Raw genomic sequence first — 20,303 nt, forward strand, 5'->3', positions numbered from 1 at the left:
AAAAACTGGATGTAATTCAGCCTTCTGTTATGTTTCCAGCCCAGACCACACAGCTTTGCACTGTAACACTGTAACTTCTTAAAGAGTTAAATGGGATCTAATACATTCTCATCTTTAATCTAATATAGTTAAATAGTTGGACATGATTTGACTCGCTTCCATGACTAAAGTTCTTTGTTCGTCCGTCGCTGTGGATAATGTATAAGTTGTTTACAGGCGAACAGAGCTTGTTCTGGAGACTGAATCCACATTATTTGTCGGTATGTGGATAATACTGAAAGGGCAGACAGAGCTCTGTCTGAAAATGTTAAACCAATTAGCACGTCACAGACTGTTTTGTTAGTTTTTTATCTGTTCTTGTGACAGAATATTTATTTTTATGCAGCTGGCATGTTTAACCAAAACCGTGGACTTTTATAGAAAAGAGGAGCGAAACCAATTTGTCAAGGAGCTAACAATATTTGTAATATACAAGATAGTCTAAGTGAAAGGGTAACACTTTAGAATAACGGTCCATTTGTTAATGTTAGTTAATTCATTTATTAACATGAACAATACATTTATTACTGTATTTATTATTTTTTGTTAATGTTAGTTAATGAAAATACAGTTATTCATTGTTAGTTCATGCTAATTCACAGTGCATTAACTAATGTTAACAAGCACAACTTTTGACTTGAATAATGCATTAGTAAATGTTGAAATTAACATCAACTAAGATTAATAATTGCTGTAGAAGGATTTTTCTTGCTTAGATCATGTTAACTAAAAACATTAATGGACCATGTTACCAATTTCCACAGGAGGTAATCTGAACAGAAATTATTACATTAACTACTAAAACATCAAGGTCTTACAAATAAACAGTCAATATGCTACTAATATACACTCTAAACAACTAATTAATAGTGAGTATTGTTCTCTTAACCAAAGTGTTACTCAGACGTTCTCTCCTGCACCATTTGTCACTTCATATAATCTGCAAAGAGGAAGAAAGATACTGTCATGTACTTTTATAGCAGAGCTAGGATCAAGTTGATAATCGAAAATAGACTTTTATGAGACCAGCCTTGTGCTTGACAGAGACCCAGACACACAAACACAGCTGAAGAACAGGACACTGTTCATTATTCACAGAGCTAAGAGCTAATATAAACATTAAAATGTATATAAAGTATCAGAGCAATTGATATGTGTATGGTTTTGCTTAATAAGCACATATTGTAGTCTAATACAGGCCAAACTCGTTCTTTTTGGGCTCTTAAGAGTGCAAACAAATATCTATCATTCTTTTGAAATCACAAGTCTGACCTTTTATGAAAACGCATAATAACACACTTCTCAACAAGCTGTATCATTTGAGGTGTTATTCATGTTCGTGGCACACTGAGTGCGGGTGATTTATACACACTTTCATGCCCGGCATGAGCAGTACTAACAGTGAAGTTTGCCCAAGAAAGCACCACTAAATAATGAATCTGCCAGTGACCGCGACTGGCCTTGAGGATCTGAAAATGTGATCAGCTGGTTTTCACAGGAAGAGTCCATTTTCTGAAGCAGCTTTTAGAAACAATGGGAGGATGTTGGTGTTATTCACTCAACTGTGTCACGGCAGATGGTCTCCATCGGGCTTTTTAAGTGCACTAAGTGCTGTTTTCCATTTGCTAACATCTTACACCAACAGAAGTAAATAATGCTTTTGACAAATCTTATTCAAATGACTATCATTCATAAAATAAAATAAAAAAGTGCAAAATAGGAAAAAACCATACAAATGTCTCGTAAAAAATTTGTTTTATTCTACATGTTGAGCTCATCGCTGTTTATATCAATATATGGAAAACCCCCTTAATTATGGAAATAAAAAATTCAAATAAACATAAAAAGTACATTATGTATTTGGTGACCATGCCTTTTGTTTGAAAATATTTGAATGGCATTCAAATTTATTATAGGCCTGTTTTAAATAAAGAAAATGACATTAATCTCATTATGCAATTATGGCATGTCACATTTGAGCAGTTGTCTGTGTAAATAAACACGCCATGTCCCTTCGCAGATTACTTTTGTTGATATTGATAACATTTTTATTGGCAACAGCCTGAGAACAGCACAGATTCATTTAATTATTAGAATTAATGAGGTAATAAAAAAAAACCTTACAACTTACAAACAATGCCGCTGGAAAACAAACCCAGAGAGCAAATATTGCCTCTTAATGGAAAAGTACATTTCTGACCCTGCTTCAAATAAAACTTTTTTTTAATGTCATAAATGTAATTTTAAAAAGTGACTAGTTCTTCTAAAGTGTTCATTATAGCAATGACTGATGTAAAAATGGCTTGTGAGCATTTTCAACTTGTGAAACTAGTGTGCAGTGACCCCTAGAAGCTAATCTGAACTGGCCATTTTCAACCATCTCTTGACAGTTTTGTGTGCCATTTGTGTCAAACGTTCAGTACAGACTGTGGGTGAGCTGTCTGAGGCTGAGACTGCTAAATCAGTAACCCTTTTATCATTGAATCAATATTATTTGACTTTCATAGATGTGAGCTGATATGAGAATACAGTAGATGGACGCCTCACAAAACGTCCCACAGAAGAGGGATAATGATTCATTATATAGTCAAAATTATTATCTGGCTAGCTGAGATCCATCCATCTTCAAAGGCAATTCATGCTGAGTGAAGTTTATTAGACTTACTTCTAGAACTTTAAACATTGTCTTTTGTATCCTGAAAAATGATCTGATGTCGTTTTTAGAGCATGTGCTTCGCTTCCTTGTTTATTTTCCCTTGCCTGGTCCATGAGGAAACAGCTTTTTCTGCTCTGATCAACTGTCTAGCACTCACCGTCCTGAAAGACAATGGCTGCTGTTCCAGGAGACCCTAGGGCCGTATCAGACCCACTTCCCTTCAGGAAAGAGCAGCTGTGTTGCTGCACTGGCTGTGACACTAGTAAAAACTATGCAATACACTGTTGCTCAAAAAAACAGCTTGACCAAAAATGAAAAATCTGTCATCATTACTCACACTCAAACACGTCAAGACAAAAACACTGTGGAAGTACGATAAAAGTAACTCCAAAGATGATTTCTATTCTTCTGTTAAGAAGAGAGATATTTAGAAACTGTTTTTTTTTCAAGTAGAGATGTACACTGCTAAAGCTTCAAAATGACACAAACACCATAATAGAATCACGTTCATGCAAGAGAAGACTTCATAAAGAGTTCGTTCACCGTAAAATGAAAATGTGAAAATTCTGACCGATTACACACCCACATTTGGTTTCAAACCCATACGCTGAAACGTCATACAACCAAAATTTGATGATCCAAAAAGTTTACAACGCTGCTGCAAAGCTAATCCATAAGAGATCCAGAAGAGATATGATCATTTTATATGGTGAACAGATTTAATTTAGGCTTTCATTCAGAAAAACAATGATCGACAGACATACAGTAGAGTATATCAAATAAACAAGAAAACTCAAACATATGTTCAGGATTCATGAGAACGATCATAAAGAGTCTGTTGATCATAAAAAGTCAAATATACCACTGAATTAAATCTTTTCTCCAACTAAAGTGATAGTATCCCTTTACAAGACTAGTTTTATGCCTTTATGACCTTTTTGCATTGTAAAAGTTTTGGTTCCATGGATCTTCAATGAAGGGACAGAACCTCCCCATTTCATGAAAATATCAGTAAAACTTTAGTTTAGGTACCAACTCTCACTATTAACTAGTTGCTTATTAGCATGCATATTACTAGCATATTTGGCTGTTTAATAGTAGGCTTGCTTATGAAGCACAGATTAATGGTAACGCCTTATGCATGACCGTATTTTAGATTCCTTAATCCACAGCAATCATTGCTCTTAACTACCACCGAACTGTTGAATTATGTTTGCTAATGACACTTTTGGCATTCCCCTAGTACCTGCCTGGTGCATTTCAATTGGTCACCAAGATGACATTCATTATCACTGGCCACAAACCTGGAATGACACATCTCGAGAAACCAGCATTGAATATGTGCAAGTGCAAAACGTTTTGAGAGCATAGCTGTACAGACTATGCTGCTTACTGTATGTGTCTGGTATAGTTTCATTTTTGGAAAGGAGAAGGCTTGCCATTGTGCAAAATATCTCATTTTATGTATAGAAGGATTTCACTTGGGCTTAAATGATGACACATTATGTTTCTGTTTTGGGGCAAACTATTGCTTTAAGTCATGTGATTACACACAAATTCCTGACAGTGCTGTAAGGTGGGTGTCAGAAAGCTCTGCAAAACCTTTTTTTTATGGGACTGCCCTTTTTTTTTAAATAAGAAGTGTCCTTGCCCAGCCTGCAGAGTTCACATAACATATAATGTGAGTAGAGACCTCCTGCTTCCTCTGCAGGAAAATGGGAGGGAGTACTATGAGGTCAGTTTCAAAACATGACTCCCATTCAGACAACGCCACAGTGGAGGATTTGTTCCAGTTATTTGCCTGCTCTGAGAAGTCACTGTTCCCATGTTCAAAGTGGTGAATGTGATACACAAAGCTCTTACTTTTATGGACCATAACTGAATGAAAAGTACAGGGTTTGAACACTTATTTCTTTTGATTTAACTTGACATGTTCTGAAACGGACGATATACAGTAAGTGTACCACCTACCTTTACTGAATTTATTAATGTTCAGCTTCTAATTTAAATTAATGTAGTCGACATATAAGCTTTGCCTATATGTATGAAAGTATTCACAAAACTTTACAAAAATAAGGGATGTTTTGATGCAGAAAAATCAGTGTCCAGCATACATGGAAACTTCTTTTTTTGCTCTGAATGCATCCCAAGATGCACCTCAAAAGTTGTTTTCGATGTCCAGTGCTGGAATCCAGACAAAGGGTGGCGATTTTGGAGAAGCTTAAATATACAAAAGCTTTAATTTGTTTGGCTTTTGTAGTCAATACATAATCCCCATTTTTTCCATTTTGTAGTTTTGAAAATGTGGAAAACCGTCATAATAAGGGATGTGTGGGTGTGTCCAAACTTTCGTCTTGTAGTTAGTCAAATGGTGGACATGCTTTTGTTTTTGTGATCCTGGCGTGTTTGTAGCATGCTGGTTAAGAGGAGGTAGACAGGAATGTGTTTTTCCCCTCTTGCCTTGTAATTAGGCTTTTACCAGCAGGCAAACACAGTGATACGTCTCAGCTCACAGCTGGAAGGACGGGGAAGTCCTGCAAGCCGCAAATCAAGACAGCACGCTGTGAGTTGACAGACTAGACTGTAGCTGCAGAGACTGGAAACCTGGTCAGCTGTATTGCACCACAGTCAGTCTCTCCAATGCAAAACATATTGAAGCATTTGGGTTCAGTCTCCACGTGGTACCATTACTTTGCTCAGTCAGTGGAAAAAACAGCTTTGGCCTGTTAAATGAGATCAAACAGTACGCAGTATGCTTTTAATTAGACGCAGTCTTCGCCAACACTACTTAAACCATTGTAGAGCTTCTGTTTTTTCCCCTTGGCCCAAGTCTTCTCATTATATCCTGCATTCGAGCCGTTCGCCACCCTGGTGGAGTCTTTGTGTTGGATTGACATGTCCGAGCTTGGTCACATTAGTGCTGTGTAAAATAGGAAGTGTCTGGTGGAATGTGCCTGGGGCTCTGTGAAAACAGTTATGTGCAGCATGCTTCCCCTCCTCTGTGAGGGTGTGTGTGTGTTTGAACTATATTTCCATGACCTGCTTTGTCCACTGGTATTGATATTTAGCACCATAAAGGATGTGCAGGATATGTAGTATTAATAAAATGTGTGTGTTTTCTACCATTGAATGTACCGTAACATCTCCATACAAAACTTATTCTAGAGGTGCCATAACACAGTGATAATATTAGATGATAATTAGGCTTCCAAAGTCTAAAAGTCAAGTCAAGTCAAGTCACCTTTATTTATATAGCGCTTTAAACAAAATACATTGCGTCAAAGCAACTGAACAACATTCATTAGGAAAACAGTGTGTCAATAATGCAAAATGATAGTTAAAGGCAGTTCATCATTGAATTCAGTGATGTCATCTCTGTTCAGTTAAATAGTGTCCGTGCATTTATTTGCAATCAAGTCAACGATATCGCTGTAGATGAAGTGTCCCCAACTAAGCAAGCCAGAGGCGACAGCGGCAAGGAACCGAAACTCCATCGGTGACAGAATGGAGAAATAACCCTGGGAGAAACCAGGCTCAGTTGGGGGGCCAGTTCTCCTCTGACCAGACGAAACCAGTAGTTCAATTCCAGGCTGCAGCAAAGTCAGATTGTGCAGAAGAATCATCTGTCTTTTGAAAAAAAAGCAGTCTTTTGTGTTAGAAGTGATGGTTCTTCCATACTTGTAACAAGAAGCAGAATTTACCATTTTGGCTATATGAAGTTTGCACAGAACTAAATAATGATCTGAGATATCATCACTTGGCTGAATAATTTCAACACCATCAACATCAATTCCATGTGACAGTATTAAATCTAGAGTATGATTTGAAACGTGTTGTCTAACACCAATAGAGTTCAGAATGTCTATTAATGCTGATCCCAATGCATCTTTTTCATTATCAACATGGATATTAAAATCACCAACTATTAAAACTTTATCTGCAGCCAGAACTAACTCAGATGTAAAATCACCAAACTCTTTAATAAAGTCTGTATGGTGCCCTGGTGGCCTGTATACAGTAGCCAGTACAAACATAACAGGGGATTTATCATTAACATTTGTTTCTCTGGATAATGTTATATGAAGCACCATTACTTCAAACGAGTTATACTTGAAGCCTGCCCTCTGAGAAATCCTGAAAACGTTGTTATAATTTGAAGCAAAAGCACAGTGAAAACCTGGAAAAGTTGTCAAATTTGAATGGTCTGCAAATCTGAGTCAATGAGCAAAGTGAACCCCTTTTTGCAAAATATCTTCACTTTCACCAAGTTATTTCAATGCATGCCTGTTCATGTGAGGGTAGATGTTTTTTGTGGTACAGTGTGTCTTGAAAACACTGCATTGTTTCAGAGGACGAAGGACAGCTGTGTGGAAGTTAAGGATAATTTAATTAAGACTTAAGGTTTAATTTGTACCCAAAACACTTAATGCTGTCATTAAAGAAAAGGGGTGATGTTCTGAAATTCATGTCAGTTTTTTCAAGTCAGCTTTTCGTTTAAATTGTTATAATATAATTTGGCCTTAGTTATCTGGTCCATGGTACTGTATCTTTACCATATTCATATACATACATGGTACTCCAAGGCTTTTAAAATATATTATGACCTACTTCTGAGCAAACATGGCATTGTTCAAAACATAGCAGGTAACATATAAAAAAAAAATCTTGCCATACCATGGTTTTATTTGTAAACCAGATTATTACACACCTGGAGCAGAAAATTTTTAGGAATTCTAGAACAGAGCCCAGAGCAATTCTAGAATAGTATAGAAATAGAGAAAATCAGGTGTGATTTTAATGCATTTTTTGTTTATAAAAATGTCTGTGAACTTTGAAAACAACACAGAGAATGGTTCACTAACAGTCAAGCTAGTGGTGGCGGTATGACCAAAAAATTAATATAGCAGTATTTTTCAAAATTATACTGGTTTCATGGTATATGACAGTATTTTTTTTCCATGCATGACCGAGTGTAAACAACATTTTCTACTGAATTCTACTAAAAATTCCATTCTAAATAGTGATGAAACAGGACCCATTAATACGTTAACCAGGAGTCACTCATTTATAATCGTGGCATCGTCTGATAAAATCAACACACATGTACAGTAGATGAATGTTGAGTGGCTATGCGGTGGTTTTGGCTATATTTTTTGGCAGTAACAAACAAACAAACAAAAGAACAACAGCAAACAAAAAGTGCATAATATTAACAGACGACCTATGCTCATATTTATAATTCCAAACAGTCAGTAAGCAACAGGTGCTTGGAAAGGCTGTTTTGTACTCATTTATTGGCGAGTCGGCTGCAGTACGGCCAGCTGAAAGCGATGCTTCTCTGCCACTCAGTGAACAGAACAGACACAGAGAGAGACGACACTGCGCCGGGAGAGTCAGACCTTGCGCTCGTGGTGCAGCACTGGTGACATCTTCCAACTGAATCATAGCTAAAGTTTATCCAAAAAAGTCACTAAGTTTGTCAGTATATATATTATTTGGAAAAAAAGCCGCTAAAAGCATCTGAAAATTGCTAAATCTAGTGCTGAAGTCTGAACATTATTTAAACGTTCCGAACATTATTTAAACAACACCAGTATTACGGTATTTTAAAAATTCATATCATAAGAAAAATAAACACCGGTATTTGGTATGAACTGGTATACCGCCCAGAACTAAGTCAAGCCATTATACTACAAATCAAAGAGATCATAGAGTACAAAAAGGCATGCAACCTACTTATTATGAGGGTTACAGCTATATTTATTTTTTGTCAGCCAGAATAGTCAAAGCTGTTTTCAAATTACCTATTAAGTTTGCTGGATAGCTAACCACAATTCCCAGGTTATTATAAAAACCTCAAGACTGTGCAGTCTAAAAACAAAGTTTCTGTGATGTGAGACTAGAGCATGTTTCAACTAGAAACTGTGTCATCTTGGTTGCTAACATTGCAGTGTGCTAATAAACATACAATGCAACATGCAGCAACACCTTTACGTATCAGTCCATGTCAATTATAAGAGTTCAGGAACTACCATGGGCCACTGGACAAAAAAACAACTTTTAAAAACCTTTATAGTGAACAGATACATGTTGTGGAATGGTCCAGAGATGTTTTTAGGTTCAGTTTGTTGCACGTCACCAGCAGCTCCCAAACAATGTTTTCATTTTTTCTGATGACTTTATGACACTGAGAAGTTGTCTTTTGCTTGTAGGTGTGTTGATTTGTCTTCTGGAGGGGCAGCACAAGGCTCCATAAAATGACCCAATCTGTGCATATAACTTCCAAACTGCCAAGTAAGTAGTTGTTTTTCTGCCCTCGGTAGATAGCACTGTTTCAAGATGAACACATCTGCTATGTTTGCATTACAGATCTGAGTGCTCCTTTTCATGGCTCTACTGAGGAAGAAACAGATCAAGGGGGCTCCTATTCAGTACAGACGCCCTATGGATTCCAGCTGGACCTTGATTTTCTCAAGTATGTTGAGGAAATAGAGAGTGGACACAACATTCGTAGGGCTAATGTGAACCCTCGGAGGGGATCCCGGGGTGACCGTGGGTATCAGAGGAATTTAAGTGTTGGTGGTCGGGCCAGTGGCTGGACCTCCACTGAGTCCCTTTCCTCAACAACCAGTGAGAATGGCCAAACTAACCCACCTTTTCTCCAGAGCCCTATCACACCACCTAGTAAATCACAACCACTTTCCCCATTACCAGTCATTAGTCCCAGTACTTGCTCTAAAGTGCCACCACCGCCTCCACCACGTAACCCTAGGGTTGAGAGAACGCTCCTTGAAACTAGTCTTCGGCTCCAGCAGGAGCAAAGTCAGTTTTTCAATGGATTAGGCTCTGATTTGTCCAACCTTTCAAAAGGGAGTTTCAAAGCCGGTGGATCTAATAGGGACTTCTCTCCAGCTTCTTCCCAGCTTGCTTCAGATGCCCAATTGCTACAGATATCACCTGTTGTCCAGAACCCCCTTTCTGGGGTCTGGACCAAAGCAAGTCCTCAGACATCTGGAAGGAGCACGCCAGCCTCCAACTCAGGAACACTGCCTCCTGGGCAGCTTCATACAGTGCGAGAACAGATGGCCACTGCCCTTAGGCAGCTAAGAGAGATGGAGGAGAGAGTGAAAGGACTACCAGTTCTAGAAAGAGAAGTTTCCATGCTCCGTGCCGAAAAAGAAAGGTTGGCTAATGAACTTCAAAAGAAAACAGAGGAACTTGATGCAACGCTCAAACTGCGAGTCTCCACTGAGGCAGCAGTAGGTGCCTCTCAACCAGGATCCAAACCATCACCATCACTTTGGAATAAAAAGCCAGAATGCAAAAGTACTGAACAAGACAAAATGGAAATAAAGAAACTAGCCATTACTCGTGTAGAAAAAAGATCCATAGCAGTAGGCAGTGACAATCCCATTGAGACTGTAGTTATTTACAATCGCCAAGCGGTCAAGGATGCTGCTGTCGAAGCTACTGTTGATGTTTGTCATGCAACTATTGAGACTGAGACTAGTGTCATGCATGATGCGGGAAATCAGACTGGAGTGGCTACAGAAGATGCGGCAGTTTGGGTAATAGAATCATTTCTAGGGCTACAAAGTGAGACAGAACGAGAAATTGACACCCTGCAGCATACTGTCAAATTTCAACAGGAGTCAATGCAGGTTCTCGAGACAAGATTAACTCAAGCCAACCAAGATCTTGAAGCTTTAAAGGCTCAAGAAATTGAGAGGGCATCCAAGATTATGCTGGACAAAGAGACAATAGCAAAACCACAGACAGCAAATGCCCAATCGGAAACATTTCTTGAAGTTTTTTCAGTTGGAGTGTTGTTTCCAGATGCGACTGACCAGGAGTACTTTTCGAAAAATGACCAAAGCATTCAAACAGATCCTGTGGAAACTTTAAAGGAAAAAACAGTGGAGCTAGTAAGCATTGGTATACAGTGGGAATGTCTTAATGATACACAAGATGCTGAAGAACAGACAATGTCTGCAGAGGGTGAGCATCGTTATTTTCACTAAGCATGTTCCCGGACATACTGTGCACAATTATTTGAAGAAAGAAAAAAAACACCTTATTAATCTTTAATTAAAAGTTAATCTGCCTTGGTAGTGCTACAATTGTAGGTAATACAGCCTTTCTAACATTTTGCCAGTACTATTACGCAGTTATAAATACTGTTCTGCCATGACAACTCTCAGAGAGTTTAGCATCGCAATATACATGGAAATGTTAATGCATTTGTTCTTGGCGGAATAGATCAATACATCCACATCCATGCTGTGGTGATCATGCAAGAAACACTGCTGCAAGAAATAACCCCCGTGTTTAAAATACATGAAAACGACCTGTAGCAGATCTATACAGGTGGAGCTGGGGAGGTTGAGGGTTTCTGAAGTGTGCTGCAACTGCTGCAGCAAACACTAGCCAAGTATTTGAATGTTAAGCAGCAGCTCATTGGCTGCTGATGTGAAAATATTATTTTCAAAAGAACTTATCAGTTGCACCATGCGAATGATGATGTAATTGTATCAGATTGAGTTGGACCTATCGGCCTGCGCCATCTAGAGTTTCATGACAGAACCTTGCATTTATGCAGTAATATAAAGCTGGTTAGCATTCATGTAATACAGACTAAAGTATGAATCAGTCAATTCAGAATTTATAAGCCTAAAGGCCCGTTACACCAAAGATGATAACTATAAAGATAACAATAAAGATATAGTTCTAAAAATTATTCTCAATATTAAAGAACAGCAGAGTCCACACCACAACTATAATGATACAGGCACAGAGAAACAATACATAGTTGGAATCACTTTCAGAACGTTTTTTTTCCAGCTGATGAATGATACAAACATTGACACCCAATCAGAATCCATCCTGCTATAAAAAGCTCGAGAATTTAAAGCAGCAGACGCACGTGTGCTTAGAATTAAAGAGGATATATCATTTGCAGGTGTGAACGAGGCTTAAGTCCAACTATACATTTGTTACATGTTGACATTAAATCAATCTGTATAAGTAACCACATCATCCATAGGAAAATCCCTTTAAAAACATATTCTTTGCAAAAAAGCTGCAGGCCCTCTGAAATCTATCATGAAGAGGAAGGATGGGAGTGGTGCTGGCGCAGCTTCCAGCGGTGGCAAAAAGAGCCTGAAGTTTGTTGGAATTCTAAATGGAGGGTGAGTTGCTAGAGCAGATTATTATTATTTTTTTTTTTAAAAAAGGACATATTGGCACAATACGAAATACCATTACTGTAGTGTCAGACTGTCACAGCTTGCGTCCCATGACTTATTGCTTTTATAAAGTGATAACAACAGTAATATGCTAAAACAAGTCAATTTGATTCACAAAAAATATTAGCGTTAATGACAACAATAATTATCTTGCCAAGTAACAACTGTATATAATATCACTGTCTTCAAACATGGCTCTTTCAATCTGTTTTTAGAACTGTAACGCTCCATTTTGTAATTATTTCTTATATAAATCTTTCAACTTGAGGTCAGACTACCAGTTAAACTGAATTTCTCCTAAATTCTTTCAGATATGAGTCAACTTCTAGTGAAGAGGATGAGGAAGAGGATGAAGAGAGTTCCTCAGATGGAAGTGAGGCTGGTGCGTGTTCAGACAGCAGTGTGGAAGAAGGGGCAGCTCTAGAGGATACATCTGATGAAGAGATGAATATAAATTTGGAAGAATCTGACAGTGATTCAAAGGACCAGGAAGAGGAAGTGAAGGAAAAGTAAGTGCATGCAGATTTTGGTGATGACTAAAATTTCACATAACAGAAAAAGGTTAGTGACTTAGCTGTGAGGTCTTCTATATGGTAGCGTACATCTAAAAGTGTACTTTTTAGCAAATGTACATATTTAAATAATTGAGGTCTTTCCCTTGAGGACCGTAAATGACTTGAAAATCTTGATTCATGGCTATGATGTAATGAACTCAAACAATAAATGTAGATTATTTTACAGGTTTGAACTAAGTCCCAAAATGCGTGAGGCTTGTCTAATTTTGAAGAACCACCTTAATGACGGAGCGAAATCAGTGAAGAGTAAAGAAGTGGTGAGAACAAATCACACAAATGACATTTTATTCAAATTGTAGTTCGAAATTAATCATTTCAAATTACATTCCAGCCAAGCTTTACCAACTTTTCCGTAAACATGTCTATCGCAGTTGTCCAGCACTCACAGCGTTCAGCTGGAGTGGTTCAGAGTGTCCAGTGCAAAGATGGCCCAGCCGTCACGTGTGTCAAATTACCTGATGGCTTTCTCAGAGGTCTCCCCCGTCCTGCTGGAGCACGTAGTCAACATGACGGATGGCAACGGCAACACTGCCTTACACTACAGCGTCTCCCATTCCAACTTCGCCGTGGTGGACCTACTCCTCGACACAGGTAAAGCGAAGTAATGTTTTGTTTTTGCATTTAGAATGCAGCTTATTATATAGTGCATACTATGGTTGTCACATGACCTAACTATTTTGCATGTTTACGTGAGTGATGATATTCACTTGATGCTTTTGAAAAGGAAGTTCAAGCTTTAGATAAAGTCCAAAGTTATATGCTAAACTCTCAGTTGTGGATGTGTTCATGCGTAGGCATGTGCAACGTTGATCAGCAGAATAAAGCCGGATATACTGCTGTGATGCTGGCAGCGCTTTCAGCAGTGAAGGAGGAGGACGACATGGCAGTGGTCCAGAAACTCTTCCGTCTGGGCAACGCCAATGCCAAGGCCAGCCAAGTAAGTCACCCAGTTAATAAGTTATTCATCTGCGATTACATCCTCTGCTAATTTGAATATGACATTTACACTTACACTTTTAAAGGTTGTTTATTGGCATCTATTGTTCCATGAAGAACCTTTAACATCTACATAATCCTTCCATCGCACAAAAGGTTCTTTATAGTGGACAAAGGGCTCTTGTTAAAAAGAAAAGGTTTTTTTTTCAAGAACTGTTCACTGTAAGGTTCTTTCAGGAATCTAAAATTGTTTCTCTGTGACAATTCTCTTTTGGAAGCTTGACTCGGTGTACAATTTTCTTTTTTTCTTTTTAATTTACAGAATACATACACTACTGATAACAAACATCTGGAAAAAAAAGATTTTTTGGGGGGGATATTAAACCTTTTTTTAAACAAAGGCACATTCAATTGATCAAAAGTTACAGTAAAGACATTTTATAATGTCACTAAAGATTTCAGTTTCAGTTGAATGCTCTTCTCCTGAGCTTTCAATTAAGCAAAGAATCCGGAAAAAAATCTATCACAGTTTACACAAAAATAAAAGCAGCACTGTTTTCAACATTAACAGTAATAATAAATGTTTCTTGAGCACAAAATCAGCATATTAGAATTATTTGTGAAGGATTACATATGTGAAGACTGGAGTAATGATGCTGAAAAGTCAGCTTTTATCACAGAAATAAATTACATTTTACAATAAAATTAAATCTAAAACTGTTATTTTAAATCGTAATATTTTACAATACTACAGATTTTACTTTATTTTTGCACATAAGAAACGTTTTTACAAAACATTTAAAGATCTTGCCCATTTTACGTTTTGGAACGGTAGAGTTAAAATCACAGAAAAATTGTCATTAGTTAAAAAAAATAATTGTCGCATTGATTTGAAAGAAAGTTAAGCAAGGCAAACCTTGAATAAAATGGCTTAGAAAACTTGTTTTGATATTTTGTATCAAAAGCAATGAAATTCAGACTAATTAATTGCACAAATTCATTCTGTGAGGCCTGAGTGTCTAAAATCTTGGTTAAAAACCGATTTTCATCGCATTATAAGTGTTGATTGGCGTACAGCATGGACGCTCCCGCTGAGCGTGTGTGTGTTTTGGTGTGTCTGTGGTTAGGCGGGACAGACGGCTCTGATGCTGGCCGTGAGTCACGGGCGTCAGGAGATGGTGCGAGCGCTGCTGGACTGCGGTGCTGATGTGAACATCCAGGACGACGAAGGCTCCACTGCTCTGATGTGTGCGAGCGAACACGGTCGGGCTGAGATTGTGTCCTTACTGCTGGAGCAGCCGGCGTGTGACATCTCAGTCGTGGACAATGTGAGTTCATCACAACCACAACCGCCTTCATACAGCCATGATGAAAATATACATGCCACTTAAATATGTTCCGTTTCTGCACAATACTGCAGCCTGAAATAAAGCCACGATTAAAGTGGCAGTCATACTAATAATCAAAGGCAGGTGAACATACTAGTTCTATTAGTTCTCTCGATATGAATGTGTTTCTTATATTCAAATTAATCATTTTTATTCTGAGGTGGAAGCAGATGCATGGTGTATTTTAACAAGTTGAATGTGTTGTCCTGCAGTCATTTCCTGTTGCCTGTATAGGTGGGGTCCAGAGTAATTGTGTAAGCTTGAAATCCAGTGCAGTCACTTGTTCCATCGTAGCCGGAAGTTGTACTCTGTTTTACTGATAATGATGTAACAGAGAAACAGGTCGCACCCTAAATGCTACTGGACTCGGCATCCAGTGTTAAAGCATCCTGTCCAACAATGCATTATGGGTAAATCCATGCTCTTTGATTTCTTTCCTCCAGGATGGCAGTAATGCTCTCTCCATTGCTCTGGAGGCGTCCCACAATGATATTGCTGTTCTACTGTACGCTCACATGAACTACTCGAAGACACAGGCAGACGTAAGAGTCCTCTCACACGCATCCCATTCCGAACTCATTCAAGCAGGACAAACACACTGATTTCCGCAGTTTAATTACACTTTACAAGACTTGTTTAAATGATGCATGTGAGATAGGATATTTATTCAGAGAACTGCAGGGTGAGACAGCCGTTTGGAATAGATTTAGGTCATGAAAGCGGGTGTTTCCAGAATGGAGCCAGATGTGAATGGAAACGATGCCTTAATGCAGTGGTGTCAAACTCAGTTCCTGGAGGGCCACAGCTCTGCAGAGTTTAGCTCCAACCCGCTCCAGATCACACCTGCTTGGACGTTGCTAGTGATCCTGAAGACTGTGATTAGCTGGATCAGCTGTGTTTGATTAGGGCTGGAGCTGTGGCCCTCCAGGAATTGAGTCTGAGGCCAATTCCTTAGTAGCTGTTTGGCTACCATTTAATTTTGTAAATAAGTCATTTTAAGAGGCAGAACATGCACTGAATTATCCTTCACAATTAATTATTTAAATTGTATAATTCTGGAGAAAAATTAGCATTATATTATAATATGGTAACATAACTTTTGTGTTTGTTCTTTGTTGTTCAGGTATCATCGAAAGCAGTCTCCCGAAGCCCGTCCACTCCTAGAAAAACATGGCCCTCAGAGTAACACATGGACACATTAAGAACAAAATGAAAATAAAAACATTACTAACTAGCTTTACTGGAGTATTATAACAATTTCTGTCTTATAAGTTTATACATATAAATATGTTTATATTGTATTCATTTTTATCCACGTATTTAATGCACTATAATGCAACATAAACACATTAACGTAGGCAAGACCAATAACTTTACTTATTTTTAATCTTCAACAGGTGTATCTTCTATAGTAATTTCTTACTGCCATGATGTCAGTGTTTAAATTAGGGAAATAAGGTATTTGGGATAACTGCAGCTTAGCTGTAATCTTATTGTGATTACATGGTTCACAAGCTAAACATTTGTTTTGATTAGCGGTCAGAAAAACTGCAAAGTGCAAATCATTCATGAGCATGAAATATTGCAGCAGATTAGGGTGAATCATTCATATTTGCTTTATAAACTTAATTATTAAACACACATCGTGGCTTCATAACACAGGCAACCTGCAACTGCTATAATTATGTGCTGTTTGGAAAAGGCCAGCAACAAACATGAACTCCGCCCTTGTTTTCTTTTACAGTGATTTATTTTTTTTATCCTCTGATCTAATTGGATAAAACTCAGCCGTTAAAAATACAGTCTGTCATGTCTGGGGCTGATGGTGGCCCATTAGCTGAGCGTTTATTTTTTTAATCTAGTTTTTGAACCGAAAGGACATTGCCTAACTTTGGAAAAGAGAAACATTTGCCTTGAGATGTTGACGGATCACAGAAAGGAACTGAACTGAACTTAAGAACTATAACTGAATGAAATCAGCCAGGAATGGCCCCAAAACACAAATACCAATTTGGACAAATCAAAGCAAATGGCATTTTTCAAGAAAAAAAAGTACTTTTCAGTTGTTAAGCTTGAAATCCCAACACACTGTGGCTGTGAAATGTTAAAATGTTCATAGTTAATTAATTTGACAATCTACACCTGTTGGTACCCTTGAAAGGACACTTGCATAAAAGCAGTTCTATGTGATTTGTTTTCCATAATTATTTGCACTTTACACAAATTAAGAAGCCAGGCGTTAAATACCTGTAAAAGTCTTAAACTTAACTAGAATATTTACTGTAGATTTCAAACACAGACAATCTTTAATTTTACCCAAAGATGCTGCAGTAGCTCCGCAAACAGAAGTATTTCAGTTGTTCTTTAGTTGCTCATTTAAACATATTTTGACTCTTCAATTGGATTATTTTTTACCAGGCCTTTGTATCAGGATTTGTATGTGTTTGTCTGTCAGTATTTGGTTTATTGTGTATTTTACTTGGTCTCTATGCTTTTTTAAATGATTGTATCATGCTGTGCAGCTTATGCTATTTCATTTAGCATTTTTTACAATTAAAGGAAACTCATTAAGAAAATGCACCTATCCTACAATAGTGGATTTTGGTGGTGTACTGTAAATACATCAGTGTGACCAAAATATCAATGGTTCAACCATATTAAAACACAAGAAATCTTACAAATCTGAAAGATTTGTGAAACAGAACATGCTTAATTATATTGAATGCACATGTGATGTAGTTCAAATATTAAAAACGTCTTAACAGGTAAAATGATATATGGCTGAAATAAAAGGCCACTTAAGTGTGCTTGAGAGAGTACAGTTTAATGACTATGCCACACTGAAATACACTTTTAAAACGTGCACTTTGCAATGATGTCAAATTAAAAGTTTTTTTTTTGAGCTTTCAAAAGAAGTCACTTATTTTGATGTTATCAAAAGAAAAGCATATGTAAAGTACCTGATTATAATTTTACCTGTAGTGTTATTCAATATTACTTTTAAAGTTCATATATTTAAAATGATTTGCAACAACGATAATATTGTAAATTTGAACATCATTATGATTGTGTAATTACAAATAGATGACACAGAAGTTTCAATAGAAATTACATTAAAGTATATTTTAGTTTTCCATAAATGCTTGTCACTGCATTCTGCACTTTAACCATATTTCATTATAGAGTAATGAAATTACATACTGTATAAATATGTACTAAAACAAAGCACTTGTAGTAAGTTTAGTAAATGCAAATACCATACAGTGAAGTGTCCAAAAACATTCAATTTAGTCAGTCACAATATTAAATAATATAAAGTATATTATTTCCGTGAAAAGTCAAAGTAAAACATGAGCAATCTGAGAAAAAAAGTCTAAAGTCTGAAATTTAAGCACTTAACCTTTGCTGTCAAGAGATTGAACCCACCTTCAGCCCAGTCAAATTGCATATAATTGGTCACTGAAGTAGTAAAAAGCAATATAGTGGTAATAACTGGTTCTTTTGCTTTATAGACTTGAAGAATAGTCATTTAGAACTACAGGATACATTTCATGATAGATGCTGTGTCCTCTTGGCATGGCTGAAGTCTTGATGATGCACGTAAACGTGGCCTTGGATCTGGTCTCAGGACGGACCACAGTCTATTTCTACTGTACTGAAGATAATCATTACCTTAACCACTAATCTGCATGCTATCATCACCATTACACTCTGAATGGCTTATTTAGCCACTGCACAGCGTGGCTTAGTCTTTAAAATGGCTGCAATGGACTCGAACTCCGAGTAGACTGAAGCTACAAACTTCAGTAGACAGAAATCTTTTAGAGCACAATGGTATTTGAGAGCTGTGCAAGTTTCTAAAGTCTAAAGCGTCTGGAAAGACACAGGTTCGTCTTCAAAATTAGAGTTGATGTTCACAACCTTGTGCTCAATATCGCTGCAAAAATCAGTGTAGCACCAAAATGATGCACCATCTAGGTCAGACTGTACACTCTTAAAAATAAAGGTGCTTCACGATGCCATATAAGAACCTTTTTTGTCTAAATGGTTCAATAAAGAACCTTTAACATCTGAGGAACAACATCTGAGGTTCTTCAGAATATAAAAATGTGAGAAAGAGATGGTTCTTTAAAGAACCTTTGACTGAATGGTTCTTTGTGGAACCAAAAATGGTTCTTGTATTCGCATCGCTTGAACCTTTTGAAGCACCTTTATTTTTAAGAGTGTAGTGGATTTCTAAAGTGTAAGGCAGCAATAAGACTAAAGCATAACATTACTAATTTATTATCCTATTTTTAAGGACAAATAATTAACAACAAATAAAAAACAAGTCCAAGTCCAACAAGGCATGTTTTCAAGAACAAAATATCTTATTTTACATGGCTAGTTTGATATATAGGATAATATGGAAAGAAGAAAAAAGATACACATTGGTTATATTCAGAGACCCAAACTGAGTTAAATATTTATTTTGGTGTAGTTTAGTGATATAGATTTACCCCGATGTAAGTCAATGAGCTTTTCCATTATAGATATAATGTTAACAACATATAATGATTCTCATGTTTAGAGTAAAATATTCATAGCAAAAATTAAAGGTGTATAATAAACTAAAGGATGTTGTACTAAAAGGTATTTTAGTAGAAGCATTATCTATCAATTTGAAGGCATACACTCTTAATAGTAGAGTGCTTCATGATGTCATAGAAGAACCCTTTTTGGTCTAAATGGTTCCATAAAGAACCTTTAACAACTAAAGAACACAAAAGGTTCTTTGTGGCAAAAGAAGGTTTTGTGGAAGCAAAAATGGTTCTTCAATGGCATCACTGTGAAGAACCTTTTAAGCACCTTTGTTTTTAAGCGGATGTGCAGATGATGCTGCTCTCGTGGCTAACAACATTGAAGACATGCAACATATAGTAGACCGGCTTTCGTGGGCAGCAGACTTGTTTGGACTGAACATTAACATCTCTAAGACCGAACTTTTGTATCAACCACCACCAGTGTACTCCAACAATATGAGAGAGCCACAGCGAGTGACGGTGCATGGAGTGCCCCTGAAATCTGTCAAGGCCTTCACATAACTGGGCAGTACAGTGACCTACACAAACTCCTCAGATCTAGAAGTCGAGAGGAGAATTCAGTCTGCTACCAAGGCTTTTGGCTCTCTCGAGAAACGCCTCTGGAGCTGTCACAACATCTCGTGCAGAACAAAAGTGAAAGTCTACAATGCTGCTGTACTTCCTTGCCTGCTCTATGCCACCGAGTGTTTAACGCTCTACAGCAGGCATATCAAAATACTTACACGAGTTCAAATACGTCATCTACGTGCCATCTTACACATTAGATGGCAGGATCGAATCCCAGATGTAGAGGTAATCCAACGAGCTGGCTCTGTCAGTGTTGAAGCCCTTATTACATCATCACAACTGCGATGGGCTGGACATGTGCGCCGGATGAGTGA

General features: G+C 37.5%; 1 protein-coding gene across 1 annotated transcript; it reads left to right on the forward strand.

Moving 5' to 3' along the window:
* Positions 1 to 2,866: 2,866 nt before the first annotated feature.
* LOC132098234 (KN motif and ankyrin repeat domain-containing protein 3-like) lies at positions 2,867 to 16,872 on the forward strand. Its single transcript, XM_059504417.1, has 10 exons — positions 2,867 to 2,957; positions 9,065 to 10,693; positions 11,775 to 11,883; positions 12,252 to 12,449; positions 12,682 to 12,772; positions 12,887 to 13,106; positions 13,310 to 13,452; positions 14,579 to 14,779; positions 15,283 to 15,381; positions 15,963 to 16,872. Exons 1-10 carry the CDS (start codon positions 2,867 to 2,869, stop codon positions 16,023 to 16,025), a joined length of 2,844 nt encoding a protein of 947 aa, XP_059360400.1. The 3' UTR covers positions 16,026 to 16,872.
* Positions 16,873 to 20,303: the final 3,431 nt, after the last annotated feature.

The sequence above is a fragment of the Carassius carassius genome, chromosome 21, assembly GCF_963082965.1.
Source record: "Carassius carassius chromosome 21, fCarCar2.1, whole genome shotgun sequence".
NCBI classification, from domain to species: domain Eukaryota; kingdom Metazoa; phylum Chordata; class Actinopteri; order Cypriniformes; family Cyprinidae; genus Carassius; species Carassius carassius.

Coding starts and splice junctions, on each gene's coding strand:
- LOC132098234 (XM_059504417.1), top strand. CDS start 2,867: ATGGCTGCTGTTCCAGGAGACCCTAGGGCCGTATCAGACCCACTTCCC. Junction 11,884..12,251: donor GTTGGAATTCTAAATGGAGG/GTGAGTTGCTAG, acceptor AAATTCTTTCAG/ATATGAGTCAACTTCTAGTG. Junction 12,773..12,886: donor CAGTGAAGAGTAAAGAAGTG/GTGAGAACAAAT, acceptor TGTCTATCGCAG/TTGTCCAGCACTCACAGCGT.